A 17,988-nucleotide genomic window follows, 5' to 3' on the forward strand; every position below is an offset into this window, starting at 1 on the left:
CTAATAGCTCCCTTAGCTAACCTCTTTTTCTCAAAGCCCCTGAGCCCTAAATCTTCTGTGAGCTGAAATAATAGAAAATAAAGTTTGTTTAGAAGTATCTGTCCCCCTTCTCCATCCCCCTCCTGCCAAATAGTATTGGAGAAAATCGGTGGCCATCATGTTGGTACTTTATGAAGACCATTAAGGTTGTTTTAGGTATTTAGAGGCCTAAGGTTATTTTCTTTTTTCTATGTTTTTGGGTTTGGGAATTTCTTAAAGTCATGTTCCTGCATAAATGGGGTAGTGTTTTCTTTAACAATTAACCTTAAGTGATTTAAAGCACTTAAACTTATTTTTTTTTCACAGAGCAAACAATAAAATATTTTTGAGCAAAACCCCTAATAAATGTTTATTTACAAATTATACACAAGTACTCTTGAACTAATATGTTATATACACCATAAAACATGATTGAACATAAAAGATACAAGTAAGAAATCAAATATAAATGCTCATTCTAATATTTTCTCCTCACATTTCAGATAACTGTTTTGTGTACCTCCTGGGACCATGCACAATTACACACCTCACTTGTAGATCTCTGGTTCAGATAACTATGGAATGATAGTAACCTTGACTTTCCTTAGGCAGATAAATCTCTGCCCAAGTGAAAATTAACTTAGCTTCCTTTTAAGACATCACATTATTTGTTTTTCACTCTAGAACCATGTGGCCTAGCACATAGAGGCATACAATAAATATTTGATGAACATTAACTGAGTGAATGATGAAGGTTAAGGATACTTTATAAACACTCTAATTAGTTCATTCAAGTCAGTCCTCTTTGACAAAGGGTTCATATCACTGTATCGTCATTAGTGTGTGCATCGTTAAGCAGGAATGGCTGTAAGGCACATTGGAACTTTCATGGCAGGAGGCTTTGAGTCAGGGATAGTGCCTTCTGTGGAAGACTGGTCCCCATGCCAGGTTTTTACCCATCTAGATTGCTATAGTATGAGCCCTGGCAAAATCTGGCTTAATAGAGACCATCATGTGATACTCAGAGGCATTTGGGATGATGGGTAGGACACTGGCAATATAGTAACTAAATAACAGCAATTCTGAAAGATGGGAAGATAACAGCATTACGACGTTGGGGAGAGTTTGGAGAAAGGGAGAAGGGCCATTAAGGACACACTGGGTTTGAGATTCAGGGATAGGGTGTGTGTTAGGTCTTCTGCTCTCACCCTGCACACTCCCCTTGGGCTCTTACACTACACCCATAGCCTTCTAGCTAGTAAAGTGCCATCCCTGTGCTCATAGGCCAACACTGGTCTAGGAGCCTATGAGATGGTATAGTGTCTGAGGTGTCATGCAGACCCTACACCATCTACCTCATTAACTCAGCAGCTTTCTCCAAAACCTGATTCTCCCAAATGCTTCCATCTCTGTCGGTGGCATTACCACCATTCACTAGATGCAGAAACCTGGACGTCATGCTTGGTCCTCTAGCTCCCTCATCCTCTACTCAGTCTACTTGTCTCTGTTCCCTTTGCCAGTATCACCTCTTGCCTCCTAACTGTACACCTGAGCTCTGATCTTGTGCCTCCAAATTATTTTACACATTATACCAGAGTGGCTTTTATAAATAGAAATTTGGACAATATATCCTCCTTGTTCAAACAAGATAATACTCCTCTCTGCTACGCTCTTCTCTTCAACCTCAGCCCCCACCACTCTCCCCCTGGCGTTTGATTATCCTCTTCTGGTTATCACCTTCTTTCAGTTCGTTGAAGATGCTAGGTTACCCTCCAAACTCTGGGCTTCTACCCACACTGCTCCTCTGCCTGAAGCATCTTCTCTCCGCTTTGCCAGTCTGGTGTCAGCGGAGATGTTTCCCTGGTTCCTAGATGGGACTACATCTCTCTGCAAGGTGTTATCATAGGGCCCCACTGCTTCCCTTGGCACCCCGTGCAGTGACTGCTGTAAGTGGTTGCACACATATTTCCTTCTAGACTGTGAGGTGCATGAAGGCAATGGACACATTATCGTCTTTTCTGCTACATCCCTAGCACCCCTGACAGGGCCCTCAACTTTCATACATGTTTGTCCAATGAAAGAATGGGAGGATGAGGGCATTGTGGTGCTCACTGGGAGCCAAGCTAAGTGATTAGTCAGAAAGACTAAACAAATACAGCAAGGGATGGAGTAAACGAGAAATTTAAGCATAGGCGTCCATACTTAATTCCTGGTGTATCAGATACCAAGCATATGGACTTTTCGGTCCTCCCAGAGAGGAGATCTGAGTTTACCTAATGAAGTAGGATAGACTTGCAGGCAGACAGACTTGAGCTCTAAATTCTAGAGGTACAATCCTGGCAAGTTACTGATAGGGCCAATGGAATAATTCATGGGGATAATCTGTGCAAAGTACATGGTTACCTGGTATTTTGATGTGGTCCTTGTGAAATAGTCATTATGCCATGTTCTACATTACCCATCAAAACACTTCTGCTGTAAAATAATAACAATATCTTTCATTACCTTCCCTCAAATCTGATATTCTTCCGGATGACATAAGATAATAATTTTATTTAGTTCTAATGGGATCAGATGAAGAGTGGCTTTTATCGTTTTCACTTAATAATTAGGCAACCAAGGCATAGAGAAGTTGGTTAACCTAACCAAATTTGCACCACAGAGCAAGATACGACATTTGACTACTTGGTAATTCTATCACACAATCCTCATTTGTTCTTAATGCTTTTATTTGAATTTATTTCTTCCCCATTAAAGGTTAAGATGTTTACACTTAATTCAAAGAGTAACCTGTTTCCCCGAAAATAAGACTGTCTTATATTAATTTTTGCTCCCAAAGATGCGGTAGGTCTTATTTTCAGGGGATGTCTTATTTTTCCATGAAGAAAAATACGGTACACATTTATTGTTAAATGGAAATAAAGGAAATTTATTACCTGTATACGGTACTGTAGTACAGTAATTGTCAACACAAACCACACAAACTGTGAATCCTACAGTATCAAGAATTTACTCATTTATTCAATGACAATCATGTATTCATCTTCTGGAACATCATCATAACAATCCAATTCCTGAACTTCCTAGTGAATTTCTTGTGACTCCATTTCTTTCAGAATCAGTGGACCAAATCTCTCATGTTTAGCAATAGCATTCTGAGATAGAGCCGAGGAGGGGCCTTATTTTCGGGGGGATGCCTTATATTTCACTCAGAAGGAAACCTGTAAGTAGGTCTTATTTTTGGAGGATGTCTTATTTTCGGGGAAACACGGTATTTATTGAATCACCTACCATGTGTCACCTTAATTGCTGTGTGAATTTGAATAAACAATTAGTTATTACTAACTATGATTTTCTTAAGGAGCGCTGTACCTTATTGATATCCAACACTGGGGGAAGCAGAGTTGCCACCCCAAAATATTTATGTTGATAATTTTAAGTTGGTTGTTTTACTAAACAAAAGACTCAGAAAGAACTTTCCATCTTCCCCCTAAGTGCCTAAAATAATTCAGGTAGAGGGCCTACTCTTGGAAGGGCACGATCATCGTAGTGAACTGCAGCTTAACATGAACTCCGTGTGATCGGGAGGAACCGAGCAAGGCCCTTTTGATTGACGTTGCCGCTGTGTCCAAAGAGTTAAAGATGGTCCAGCAAACAGTCATTCAGCAAACACTTGCTGCTTTCCCATCTTCATATGAATCGCCTTCCTGCCCTTTGAGGTCCCAAACTTCTCCTTACATCTAAAAGGGCAGATGGTCCTCTATTGTCCAACAAGTTCTTGGGCCCCATAATTGTATGGAATCCCCATATGTCATATGTAATAAATGTGTTTCAACCTGTCCCGTGTTAATGTTATTAGCTCAGCCAGAAGAACTTGAAAAGGAAGAAGATAATTGTTTCCATCCTACATCCTAGTGAGGGGATAAACACACACACCTGGGACCCTGCTTTCCAGCCCACTCTGCCTGCTGCAGGCGAGGCTGCTGCAGACAGTGCTGCTTCCTCCATGTTTATTCTCCAGCCATCTAAGGCAGTGCTTACTTACCCTGGGAATTGTTCTGCTCCCATCAAGCAGGTTCCAAATAGTCCAGGCTCCTAGACAAGTTTTCAGAAGAGTGGAGGCACTTTTACACACACTGCTTCTGAAATCTCCAAATAACAGATAACGAGGAGGCATTTGTTTGTCACAGGTCATTAGGCAAAATGCCTAAGTCTTATAGGAGTATCCTCTGAGCTACTGTCCTCAGAACCTTCAAAGGCAGGGTCTTTCAGACTTAACTGAAAGTAAGTTTGGCTGCACTGACTCATTCAAAGTTAAAAAAGAGGGTTCTTCTCATTCAATTAGAATTAATTACAATTTCTTTCTTTTTTTTCTTTTCTTAAGGAATGATATCGCTGGGCTACTTAATAAACACCTAGAAAGATGCATCCAATGCACATTTTCTTCACTTTTGGTAATATTAGTGATTCCTCTCTTGTCCTAGAAATTCAAAAAATGACTTAGGTCTAGCTTTATGTAAATGAATTGCACATTTTACACAATTCTATAAAGAGCAGAAGTTATCTCAATGTATTATTTAAACACTTTATATCTGCAAATTACTTTATTCTTTTCTGGTCTCAGCAGATCAAGCTACAATCAAGAAAGTTTCCTTTCTGAGCGGAGCGCTGATCTGCTGTTTGCTCCCCAAGGCCGCACAGGAGTGCGCAGTGCAGGCACTGGACCTGCCATGGGCCCTGCTGGCCTGGGTCCGGCTGGCCTGGGCAGGGCATCCTCCGCCTGGCCGCCTGGATGCCTCCAGTGCATCCATGCAACTAACTGCAACCGGTTATACCGGATCCAGAAACCAGTTTGACCCAAATAAACAAAGAACTGGAAAACAGAATAGAGGGAATGTCAGAGTTACAGATCCAGAGATTACACACCGAAACTCTGTAACTCGGATTGTACAGCTAGGGGTCAAGGTGACACAACCACACTTTATTCCACCGAAGTTTCATTCCCCCCAAATTCCAGCTGTTCTGGGCTGTGCTGGGGAGAGTCCTTGGGAGACTGGGGATCGGATGGTTGTGTGGGGTGTGGGGGGTAAAGGGTGGGGGAACCACTCTAGGGCAGCCCGGGACCCTGGATGACGCCCTGGCCCTAACCAGCGGGGGGTCCCCTGCTCTGTCCCCCGCTCTGCCCTCGGTCCCAGGCGGAGCGGGGCGCAGGGAGCGCGGAGCGGCCGGGCCGGGGCCGCGGGCCAAGCGTCCTGGCCGCCCTGTCCCTCCGGATGTGATGACAGGAGCGCCCGACGAGGAAGTGCGGGCGGCGGGCGGGCGGGAGGCCGGTCCGCGGCTGCGGGAGGGGAGCGGGCGCTGCGGGGGCGCAGCCCGGCGGGGCGGGGGCGCGCGGGCGGCGGGGCGGCCCCTCCGTCCGGCCCGGGCCCGGGGCGCGGGGCGCGGGGCGCATCGGCCGGGGCCGCGCTAACTTTTCCGGGCGGAAGAGGAGGAGAAACGGGCTTGGACCGCGGCGTGGGTGGGAGGATGCCGAGGTAGGTGGTGGTCTCCGGGGCCCGGAGGAGAGGGCTCAGTCCTTTCCCTGGAGCTTCTCCCCAACCCACCCCCTTTCCCCGGGGGACCACCCTCCCTCCCCCGGCTCCCCAGCAACTTCCCGAGACTCCGCTGCCGTCCGCGGGCGGCGATCGGCGCCTCTCCGTGGTTTCAAACCAGGACTTCCCGGGGTGGGGTTTGGGGGGGGTGGCCCGGGAGGGGGTGGAGGGCCGGGAGGGGACGTGCCGGGGGTGTGCTCAGCTCCAGCCGCTCCTCTCTCTCCAGCTGCAGCCGGGGCCCCGCGCGCGGCGCCGGCGGGGCGGCCAGCTAGGGCCGTCGGGGAGCGGCCCATGTCCGACGCCGGCGAAGCCCTGGGTCCGGGGCCCCGTCCGGGGGCCGAAGCTGGCGCCCCGGCCCAGGGTGAGTGCACGCTCTGCGAGCTGCAAGCTTCCTCGCCGCGGCTGCTTTCCCCGGGGCGGTCACCCATGTGTGGATCGGGGTGTGCATGGGTGTGTGGACGTGTGGACGGGGTGCTGGGGTGGTGAACTTCTGCATGGTGTTCGGGGCGCAGAGCGAGTCCCCCCGGGTCCCTGCCCCGGCCCCGCGCGGGGTGAGAGGCTGAGAAGGCGGGATCCCGGCCCCTCTACTCCCCCTTCCTGCGGCTGCGGCGGGCGGGATGGGACAGCCTGATGGCTGTTTTCTGGAGCTTCTGCGCGGATGGAGGGGCCTCGAAGGTGCGAGCTCTGGAGCAGCTCTCCGCTGGGCTGGGAATCTGCAGGGTTCCCGTCTGCAGCAGCTCTGGGCCTGCCCGCGTCCCTGCCCCAGCATGCGTCCTCCTCCCTCATCTTGCTGTTTCTGGGGGGCTGCTCTGCACCTGGGGGGTATAACCCACGATTCTGCTTTGGAATGGCTCATGCATACATTTGCAATAACTTTGCTTTAAAATAAATAGTCCTTTAAAGAAACACTTTCCAGGAATGACAGGCCCTCTGTGTTCTTACGAAGCATAAACACTGTATGTACAGTCTGTCTGAGCAAATGCTCTTGCTTCTGAGAAGCCTCCACAAGGAGCTGGTGAACAAGCCAGGTTGTCTTGCTGTTCTCGAAGGCAGCAACAGGTTTTCTTAGGCGACCATGAAAGAGCAGGCCTTGCTTACTTCTCTTGAGATGTTTTCATCTTAGGCTGGTTTTTGTTTAAAGGCTTTTGATATTGACACGAACTCCATGACTTTCCAGAGCTCAAAAACCTACTTTATACTCTTGATTTTAAGTATATGTGATACCTCCCTCCTCACCAACAGGAATGGAGTGGGGTCTTTGGCCTATTATTTGAAAGGCAGCAAATATTGGAAAAGAAGTGAGTGAATGCTGAACCTGCAATAGGTAAAAGCAGAAAACATCCATGGCTGAGTCAAAATGTGCTGACATTCAGGCTGTTAAATTGAATTATGTTTATCATTGTTATTATTTTTTTTTTGTGATTCTAAACAGGAAGTCCTGTGTGTTTGGTTTTTTTCTAAACAGATAAAGTATGAGAAAATGAGAGCACTAGAATGAAAAGCCAGTTTTCCAGAAGCAGCCCCCGTTTGACACATTGCTTTGCCAACACCATCTTTCTCCTGCCCTCAGGCAGGTCCCCTGCAGTCAAACTCATTGATGGGCTTTTTATGTCCACAGTTCAGCTGTTAATCACCATTGTTAACTAAGGCTTCCTGATGTCAAAAATCAGCATCAAACACTAGGAAAACGATTGATTTGGGACTTTTTTGATGTTTACTATGTCCAACTTGAGTGGCAGGCATTTTAAAATCACCTAAAAGACCTTACAGTGATACTGTGTCTAACTGTTCAGACATCCTGCTGTAAGGTGTCACATGATCTGACTCGAAGAAGCCGGCATGCAGAATAGGCTGAAGACTGATCTTGGCTTCATGCAACACACACAGTATCAGTGTGGAAACTCTTGGGTTAGATTTTACCTGAAAATTGGCTTACCTTGAGCAACAAAATTGCTTTTTAAAGTAGTTTTACTTCGAATCACAGCCTCCTTTTAAATAGGTATCAATGCAATTGTAAGTGAAGGTAAAGTTGATTTAAAAAAAATAAAATGATCAGGATCTTGTTAAAATACTGGGTCTCAGGCAGATTTAAGAAGGTGTATTGAAAGGGAAAAAAATGTTGAAGAGAGTGGTTAGATAAAAAGTCTGTTAGATACACAGGCTTCGCTGGCTGGCCAGGTTGATTTAACTGGGAAGCACAGTGGTGAAGAAGGCTTACTAGCAGGCAACTCAACTCTTCCTCAAATTCTTTTCCTTATGTCCTTCAACTTTTTATCTTTTCTGAAAAATAGCTTAATAATTCTCTGGTAAGACAAGGCTGCTTAGTTAATTGAAATTAATTTTAAAATAACATATTAAAATTAGTGAGAAAAATTGAATGTTTTATAAAACACAATGTCTTTTGCAAAGTTAAATATAGGTATGAGTACATATGATATTATGACCTATGCATATGAACTCTATACTACTGACCAAAGATAGAGAGAACAGTAAAGTTGAAGCTAATTTTAGGGGATTCTCCAGTCTGAACTCCCCCTCAAGTCTAGAATTCCTTTCTCCATTCTTTTAGGTAGTTAGTTAGAAACCTAGAGAGTAGTGCATTCTACATGGAAAAACAGGGGACATCTGTAATTTCTTCAGCAATAGCATCTTTGGGAAGGTTTTCCTTATTGCGAGCATAGCTCTGTCTCTTTAAAATGTCTACCCTTTTGTCGTGATTCTGCGAGCAAAATTCTATTGCTTTGAAAAGATTAAAAATATTTTTTGTGAATTTTGGAAATGGTTACAGAACAAGGACATAAGCTCTTACACTCCAGTCTGTAAGAAGGAACCAGGATGGGGACCAGAGTTAGGGAGCCGTGGGGACTGTGGGCCCCTGGAGAGCTCCCGCTCATCTTTGTCATTTGGTTAATATTTCCCCACGATAAGCCAGTCAGAGGAAGACAGGTGTCACATGATCTCATCCTCTGTGGAATCTAAAGCACAGAATAAACTGATGAACAAAATAGATCCAGAAACAGAAGCATGGAACAGACTGTAGAATCTCAGAGGGAAGATGGGTGGGAAGAGATCAACCAGATAACTAATTTGCATATATGCATAACTCATGGACATGGACACTTGGGACAGGGGGTGGTGAGGGCTAGAAGGACTCAATGGGGGGGGGGAGGACATCTGTGATACTTTCAACAATAAAGATAAATTAAAAAAATAATTTTCAGTGTTCCACAAGATACCAGAAATATGGATTCTTGTGTAACATATCTCCCCTTTTAAGAGTTGCCAACTAATTAAATACAATTATTGTCTAAGCCAAGCAAAACAACCACACCTACAGGCTGGAAGTGGCCTCTAAGCAGCTGATTGGTGATCTCTGTTACAGAGAATAAAAAGTAAAGGTACACTTTCAGACTACTTCCCTATTTGTGACTAACTTCTGAAAAACTAATTTGATTTGCCATCTTATGCAAAATACCTGTGTAAGTATTTTGATAGGTGAAGGACAATTTGGGCCCAATTTATTTTTGTTTTAAGAGAGAATGAATCTTATACACATGATTCATCCAATTGACATTTTTATTGTTTTGGATTAAGCATTTTAAATTAGTTTTGCTATCAACTCTGAACATATAAGTAGTTGTTTTACTGGTGCTATAGTTACTAGGATCCATATAGTTGAAAAGAGCCTTTTAATTAAGTGCTTCATTCATAAATTTGCAACTTGGCACTAGAAGGATCTTTAGAAATAATGTAGTTTAACTGGCTCCTTTTTTTTGGAAAAGATGCCTGGAGAATGTAAGTGACTTGCCCAAGGTCTCACACCCAGTCACTAGAAACCAGGGTGGAAGCACAAATTGTAAAGTGTATTGTATGTCACGGTGATAAATGTGGTTGAAGCAGAGAATCAATACAAGTTTTCCCAGTAGACGGATGAATTAAAGATAATGGGGTTTGGAAACTGTGAATCACTTGAGCCTGTTCCCATCCCGGCCCGCCCCACCCCCACCTCATTGCATCTGTCAGGACTTAAGCCTGTTGGGCTGGAGTGCTGGGACATACTTTAATGTGATAATGTGTGATTTAATGCACTCTTCTCTCCTGGGAGAGTCCTCTGAGATTATTAGGCGGACTTTTCATAGCAGGATGCAAAATGCCAGTGAAGTTAATTAAAAATAATTTAAAATAGAAGCTAGGGAGAAAATCTTCAAGTTGAAATTACATGAGAAGAGATTTGACTTGGAAGCATAGCTGACTTGTCAGGAATTTATAGTGGCTAATCAGATATCCTTTATGAGGGGCCTGTTTACTTCACTGGATCCAATGTATGCTTATAATGTCTCTATTCTTCTACTTTTTGTCATATTATTTTATCCTTTTGATTAGGGGCGGTGTTTCTCAAAGTGTGTCATGTTTGGACAACTTCTATCTGTGGTTCTCAGTTGGGAAAGATTATGCCATCTAGGAGACAATTGTTAAAAGACTGGAGACAGATTTTGCGGTCAGAACCCTGAATGAACGGGGTGGGTGATCCTGGCACCTGGTGGGGAGAGGACAGGGTTAATGCTGAACATCTCACAATGCACAGACAGGACAGCCCCTCGCAACAAAGAATGAGCTGGCCCACAATGCAAGGATTGTTGAGGTACCATCCTGACCTCAAGGCCCCTGGCATTGGTGGCTCTGAATTTCCTGGTGGAATACTCAAGAATCTGCATGTTTTTACAAGTTGCAGGTGCTCTTTATTTCTAGTTGATAGTCATTGTTTTAGAGGCTTTTATCTATAGGAATTGATAGATTTTAAAAAGTATTCTTATAGTAGAAAAATATCAAGAAACTTTTAAAAAGTTCTCATTTCAACTTCCAGACTTTAAATTATATCACTCCACGTACGTATATTTTTTATTTGTGTTCCAGAATGTTCATCACATATTCTAATTAAAAAATAGTTCTGAGAATTCAACCTTAAAAAGTTTATTTTCAAAATTATATGTACTGAATGCTAATATATTTTGAACATTAGCAAAAAATACTTAAATAAAAATTAAAAAGGATGAGATAAAAATAAGTAGGTAAATAAATTTGTTACTATTTTCTTCTACCACTTAGTAGATATTCTTGTCCTGCCACCGTATACTTCTCTTTGATGATCCCAGTAGAGAACATTATGCTGGCAACCAAATATGAATAACCAAACATAAAGCTAAGTTGAATAGAGACTGTTTTGGAACACGTTTGAATATAGGAGCTTGAGCAAGGACAGGCTTAGTTAGAAAACTATAGAAACTTGTCTAGATTTGGAAGATAATTTAGGGGCATTTTCAAGCACCTTAGCACTTATACTCCCAATTCCTTTTTATGTCTAAAGGAACTAATGTGCATTTTATTTTTTGTAAGTATAGTTACAGAATTGTAAGGCTTATCAGCTAAGTATATTTCCTTTTGCTAAGAAAAAGGATCACAGGGGTAAGAAGAGGATGTAGCTGGGGGGAAAAAAAACTAAGAGGGGAAGGTGGGAGGGAGGAAGGAAGTGATTAAAGAAGATGCTTTAAATTTAAGAAAGCCTTTGAAAAGTTTAAACAGCTGAGAACCATGGAAAAACGTTCTAGAATCTAGAGGATGGCATGATAGGAGCTGATCTGGTGGCTGCTTGTTAAGGAAGGAAATGATGGGGGAAAATCTTGAGTTAGGTAGGTAGTACTACTAACCTTAAAACAGATTCTGCCGAAACCGGTTTGGCTCAGTGGATAGAGCGTCAGCCTGTGGACTGAAAGGTCCCAGGTTCGATTCTGGCCAAGGGCATGTACATTGGTTGCGGGCACATCCCCTGTAGGGGGTGTGCAGGAGGCAGCTGATTGATGATTCTCTCTCATCAATGCTTCTAACTCTCTTATCCCTCTCTTCCTTTCTGTAAAAAAATCAATAAAATATATTAAAAAAAAACCAAAAAAAAAAAAACAGGTCCTAATACATATTTGTTGAATAAATGATCGGGTAAATGGAGGGCTTGATTGCTATCCAGAACAAGTGTGAGTCAGGGCAGCAAAAGACAATGAAAAGGAACAGTTTTGGGGTCAGGGTGAAGGATGGGAATAGGAAAAGTATATGTGTATTTGTAACTCAGGGCACTGGTATAGAGGTTTAATTTTAATATTGATTTGCATCTCTAACATATCCTTGTTGTTTCACTTTACATTGTTGATTTCTACCCTACTGAGATGCTCTATAAATGTTCAGGACCTATCTATCTATCTATCTATCATCTATCTATCTATCTATCTATCTATCTATCTTTCTATCAATCTATCTGTCATCTATCTATCATCATCTCTTGTCTTTCTAGAGAGAGAGGGAAAAGGTAGAGAGAGAGAGAATGAATGAACCCTGATATATGACAAGCCCCCAGAGAAATAGATTGACGAATGGAATCTGGGACTTGCAGGATGATGAGAGAAACACATATATTCACACGTACATATAATACAAATGGGCTGATGGGTGCTGTAATAGAGACACAAAGAAAATGTGATGGCAGAACATGGGAGAGAAAGCATCTCTAGTTGGGGCATTTGGAAAAACTTCAAGGAACTATTTTATTTGAGTTTGACCAAAAAACATGGTCATAGGACTCAGCTCTGTGGAGAGGAGTAATTGAAAGCAAGTCTTGGAGGGAATTATTACAGAATGCTAAATACTTCACTAAGCAGCTGTATGGATTGTGTGAAGGAACAGAGAATGGGGCAAAGTTGTAAAGATAGGTTAAAGTCATTTTGAGGATAGTCCTGATTTCCCTGCTGAGGAGTTTGTATATTCTTTCCCTGCGTAGTGGTCGGATAGGCCCTTAAAAGTTCTTGAAAATGCAAAGGATAGAACCAAGGTGGGGCTTTTAAGAAAATAATCTGGTAGCAATTCAAAGGATGATTTTGGAGGGAGACGAAAGAGTGAAGGCAGTGATTATTCAGGGGGATGTTACAATACCCTGAACAGTTCTCCCAGTGCGACTGGAATTGAGAAACCAGATTTAAGAACAATAGCAAAAGTAGGAGCTCTGCCTAGCTGTGAGAACCCAAGAAGGCATTGATTTTTACTTATCTATCTTTGAATTTCCTAAAACTGATTACAGTATCCAAATAATATTGAACTGAATTGATATGGTTAGGCAAATTATTTAATATGGGAGATGGTGTAAAGGCAGACGTTTAAGGTAATCTGTAGGTTTACTTTTCAGCTTGAGTGGAAATGTAGGAGTAGCTGTTGAGTCTTCTTTTGATCATTTTGGTTCCACAGAACTTAACCTAGGCATGATAAGAGTAGGCCATTGAAAAGGGCGAATTTGTAACTAGGAGAGTGGTGAGGGTCAAGATCAAAAGAGTTCATCAGCAGGTAGCTGGAGGATTCTCACAAGAGTGAGAGGACTGAGGTCCATATTTGGGGGGATGACTGTACCTTAGGGAGGAGAAGGCAAAGAATACAAAAGAAGAGTCTATTAGGATTGGCCACAGAAGCATTGGATGTTTTTTTTTTAATTTAATTTAATTTTTTATTTTATTGATTTTTCACATAGAGGAAGGGAGAGGGATAGATAGCTAGAAACATCGATGAGAGAGAATCATCGAACAGCTGCCTCCTGCACACCCCTTACGGGGGATGTGCCCGCAACCAATGTACATGCCCTTGACCGAAATCGAACCTGGGACCTTTCAGTCCTCAGCCCAAAGCTCTATCCACTGAGCCAAACCGGTTTCAGCGAAGCATTGGATGTTTAATGGTCATTGAGGACGAGAGACTTGTGGTGTTTTAAAGAAGAAACAAAGTGTATAGTGGGCTTTTTTTTTTGGACGCATGATCTTTGAGCATGCTCATCACACATTCATAGAAAGAAAGCCAGGGAAAGTGCACGGAGTTGAGCGGTGGCGCGGGAGATGTTTTTCAGTGAGAGTAGAATTCTGGGAAGGAATGAGATGAAGAGACAGATCATTCCTAGGAAAGCTGGCAACGTTCCCCTTTGAAATGGGGATGAGAGAAAAGTCTGAGTGATAATCTAGAGAAAATTTGATATGAAAAAGAATATTTAAGGGCGTTAGGATGAGTCAAGAAGCTTGAGATGTGTAAAGATCTAGAAGAATGAAGAATTCAGGAGGGATTCAGTCTGGGGCAAATGGAAGGCTGCTCAGTAACACCGAGGGCTTAGCTAAGAGTGAGTGGCATGGCCTTTTAGTGGATACGATCAGTACAGTGGCTTGCCTCTCGGCAAGAAGCACCCAGGAGCTTAGGAATGGAGGAAAATAGAATGGAGTTTTGAAGTTTATGCAGGACTGGAGGTCGCAGTCATATGGACATGGAAGGAAGGTCATTCATGTGTGGGAAGAATGCGCATGTGCTTACCTGATCTTGTGTTTCAGGCTGCTTGGGAAGCCAAAGAAACCACAAGTGCTGGGGGGTAAGGCTTCTGGCCAGCAAGAATCATGCCTCGCTGGCCTTGTCTGGTTAGTTCACATTCAAGGACTTAATATATATTAACTGGGTGACCTTCACAGGGCTCCTGGGGAAGCTGGGGAATTTGGGGGTATGTAAGGGACTTGCCTGTTCCTTTCAACCTTATTTCCTGGATTTGTTGAAGTGGTTTCATGGAAAGGTTTAATAACAGTGTACAATTGTTTGAGTAGGTTTCTAATTAAAAAAAAAACACATTGTATTGATTTTAGAGAGAAGAAAGCGGGGGAGAGAGAGAAATAATCTATGTGAACAAGAAACATAACTGATTGCCTCCAGCACGTACCCTGACTAAGGTTCGCACCCTCCTCCTGGGTATGTGCCCTGACCCGCACTGGAGCCTGTGAGCAGTGGCATTGTATTTTTATAATAATAAAGGATTAGAGAAGATTATGGAAACATAAATTGACACAATCTAAAATTATGCCATTTGCAAATGGAAAATTACTACAACAATAACAGAAAAAGAGGGAAAAAAAACAATCAAGTTGTCTTTTTGAGTTGACTGTAATTGTTCTACTTCATAAAGGCATGAGATGTGATTTTTATATTTTTATTTCCAAAAGTCTATGTTCAGTTGTATGAAAGAAGCGCTGATACAGCACTGAGTGGAGGGTAAATGCCAACAGTTTAACTTGGGCGACTTGTTTAACAAAATTAAAGATGCTGCACCTTGTCCTGTGTCTTGATCAGTTGATGCTTATGTACCAGTGTTTTGGATGCTTCTCTCTCTCCCTCTCCCTCTCCCTCCTCCTCTCCTTCCTCCTCTCCCTCTCCCTCTCCCTCTCCCTCTGCCTCTCCCTCTGCCTCTCCCTCTCCCTCTTCTTTTTGCTCCCTATCTCTGCTCCCTCTCTGAACCCTTTGCATTAACACTTTACTGAAGTTACTTAAACTTTCCATACATATTTTTTTAACAGCGTACATTCCCTGAGGTAAACTTTTCAGTCTTAAGTTTTGAAATTGAGTCACATTTTCTATATTATAATTCTAATAACTTAGGGCTCACTAAGTAGAAACTATGAAGAGTTAATTTTAACACTAATTTCCTTTGTGGTTTCTACTTGCAGTATACTTCTGTTTTCAGATTCACACCCACGTGTTCTGCAGTAAGATGATTCATATGCATGTGCTCTTTTTGTGTCTGGGTTTTTAGTAGTTTCAGAAATGAAGTCTGAGATAATGTTTCATGCTAGCCCATACAATTTATTATCAACACATTTGTTTGAAGGAGAAACCCTGTCAACAACTATTTTTGTGTGTGCCTACAACATACAAAACCTTTTGAAGATTAAAGGTGTTGAATACATAGTTTTGCCCACAAGGAACTTATAAACTAGATGAGAGAGAGGATGTACCAAGTTAAATTGCAGTCCCTTCTCTAAGTATCAGTTCACTGTTACCACAAGGACCGTAGGAGAGATTAGCTTATGGCCAGTTGCCTGCTGACTGGTACACATGGCAGCGCATACACTTAGAGCTGAGAGAAGCTCAGGATGGCAAAAAAAGAACTTGGTTTTTGTCTGGGTTGGGCTTCTAGAGTTCCCAGCTGAGCGCACACAGTGTGTGAGTGTTTTTGGTTGGGATCATGCAGAGCTGAGCACTGAGATGAAGGCAGGCAGCTTTTGGGTGAGCAGGTGACAGGCCCTCTGTAGGTAGGTGGCTGAGTGCCAGGGAACCAGCTTCCTCTAATCACTTTTTCTATTCCAAGAAGTAGCCCTTTTTGTTTTTTCATGTGGGGGGATGTCAGCCCTTGACCTTTTGGATCTCCATGAACACAGACCTTCGCTGTTCTTATTTCTTCCAGCACCCAAGAAACTTGCTAGATTTTAGTAGGGTTTTCTGAGGGTTTGTATTATTTATCTCATACTGAACTGTAAGATGAAATTATAGAGTATGAAAAAGGCATAGGAGTTGCCACATTAACATATGTACTAGTGGAATGTCAAATAAATTATGTCAGTTTTTCAACAAATGCAAAATGCTTGAGCTAAAGGGTAATGTACTCGTACTCTGTGTCAGGAGAGTGTTTGGGGTTGGAGGAGAACAGGCTTGAAACCCTGTTAGTGGGTATGGAGAAGGAAGTCCAGATTTGAGAAAAATCACGAAGTTGTAACTGGCAGGATGTCGCACTTGATTATGTTAGGGCAGGGCAAGTAAGGGGAAAACTGACTTAGAATGATTCTGTGACTACCATTGGCCAAGATAAACCAAGGTATGGACTGCAGCTGGAGAAACGGGCAGAGACTTAAGAGTAGTGGAGATAAAATTTAGGAAATGTTTATTTTGATATGCTAAAGATACATTCATGTAGAGTTAAAATGTTCAATCTTAGGTCAGGACAGGAATCAGGGCTGGGGTCACAGGTCTACAAGTTGTTCTCTTGGAGGTAACGGAACCAGATTACGAAACCAGAGAAGACAGTGTCCCAAAGGGATGGCTCGGAAGAAGGCAAGATGCTGAGTTAGTGAGTGAATGAGGGGCTTCCAAATTTGAACCTCAGAAAAACCACCGGTAAAGGCACATCCTCTGACTTCTAATTCATGTTCATAGTTCTAAAGGCTAAGAAATACACTTCAATATGCTTCTAATTCTCTAATTGTTACCTTATGTGTGATAAGATTCCAATGGCACCTTTGAAATGCCTTTATAGATGAACCCCCTTTGGTTCACTTTTGATTTCCTTTGTCCTTCATTCTCATCAACCTGAGGGAAAGGAAGTGTTCTTGGTAAAATCACTTGGCATAACTGAGAGGTAACAAAAGTTTTAAAAATTGCCCCACTTATATTTTGTCAAAGAAGAATGTGTATTGTCATTTTAAAAAGGGGAAGATGGCCGAGTTCTCAGTTTCTTTTGGTAACAGAGCTCATTGACTGCCAAGTAAGGGACCTGCCATAGAGATGGCAGCTGGGTTTCAGCAGACATTAAGGAGACTCTCCAGACAAGAGTGATAAGACTGTCATGCCCTAAGAGGGAATAGAATGCGAAGGCTCTGAGAAACCATTGATCTAATTGAGGATATTTAACAAAGAGAAGATCAAGACAAAAACAGGAGATCTTTTCTAATGGGAGACTGTCACACTGAGGGGAGATTAGACTTTACTTTGAATTGCAAAGAGCAAAATATGGTGAATCAGTGAAAACTACGAAGAAGTAGATTTTTGATGATTGCGAAGAAAGTCTTTAAAAAATTAAGTATTCCCAAACTGGAATCAACTGCCTGCTGAGGCTGGTTTCCTTTTCCTGGAAGTACTTGTCACTACTCTCCTTGGCTTATTCTTGGGGATGTTGGATGTTGAATGTTTTTATCTGAATTTGTGTTATCAGAGAACTTTATGAGTCCCTCAAACTCCATATGCCATGAGTCTGTGTTTGGTTTTAGCATGAGTATACTTGGGAGACAGAGCAACACTGAACCTGTCACTGAGAAGGCGGGGGTTTAATATACCTCAGGGTCAGTCACCTTGAAAAAATACTTTTCAGAGAAGGAACGTTAGATTAAAATGTATTGTAAAAGGTACAGGGGATTAAGGTGACTGACAGAATGTGTCTAGGTCCCCATATCAGCCTGCTGTCCTTCAGCCTTCCCACTGCTTTTTTGAAGTGGAAAGTGCCTAATTCCCCTTCCCATTTATTTAGAGCTCATTGAGATATTACTTGAACAAATACTGCATTTTGTACCTATTATATTTATATTCAATTGCCTATGCATGTAATTTTGTAATTGTTTTTCACTTTGCTGCATATATGACCCACTCCTCTTTACCTACTCCCAAGCTGTAAACTGGTTGAATCCAATTTTTTTTTAATTCTTTTGGATCTAAACACACCATAATCTTTTACTTATTCATTTATTTTTTAAAATTCTCACCTAGATATGTTTTTATTGAT

The 17,988-nt window shown here is 42.5% G+C and overlaps 1 protein-coding gene across 3 annotated transcripts in view; it reads left to right on the forward strand.

Moving 5' to 3' along the window:
• Positions 1-5,421: 5,421 nt before the first annotated feature.
• The window catches only part of MDFIC (MyoD family inhibitor domain containing), an 81,587-nt gene continuing 69,020 nt past the window's right edge, over positions 5,422-17,988 (forward strand). Inside the window, exons 1-2 of one of the 3 annotated variants that reach the window (XM_036424841.2) lie at positions 5,422-5,552; positions 5,836-5,970. In XM_036424841.2, coding sequence (XP_036280734.1) covers positions 5,901-5,970 — 70 coding nt within the window. In that variant the 5' untranslated portion in view covers positions 5,422-5,552; positions 5,836-5,900. The remainder of the gene's footprint in view (positions 5,553-5,835; positions 5,971-17,988) is intronic. The other 2 variants (XM_045576123.1, XM_036424845.2) reach the window with 2 other exon arrangements.

The sequence above is a fragment of the Pipistrellus kuhlii genome, unplaced genomic scaffold (assembly GCF_014108245.1).
Source record: "Pipistrellus kuhlii isolate mPipKuh1 unplaced genomic scaffold, mPipKuh1.p scaffold_m20_p_10, whole genome shotgun sequence".
NCBI classification, from domain to species: Eukaryota; Metazoa; Chordata; class Mammalia; order Chiroptera; family Vespertilionidae; genus Pipistrellus; species Pipistrellus kuhlii.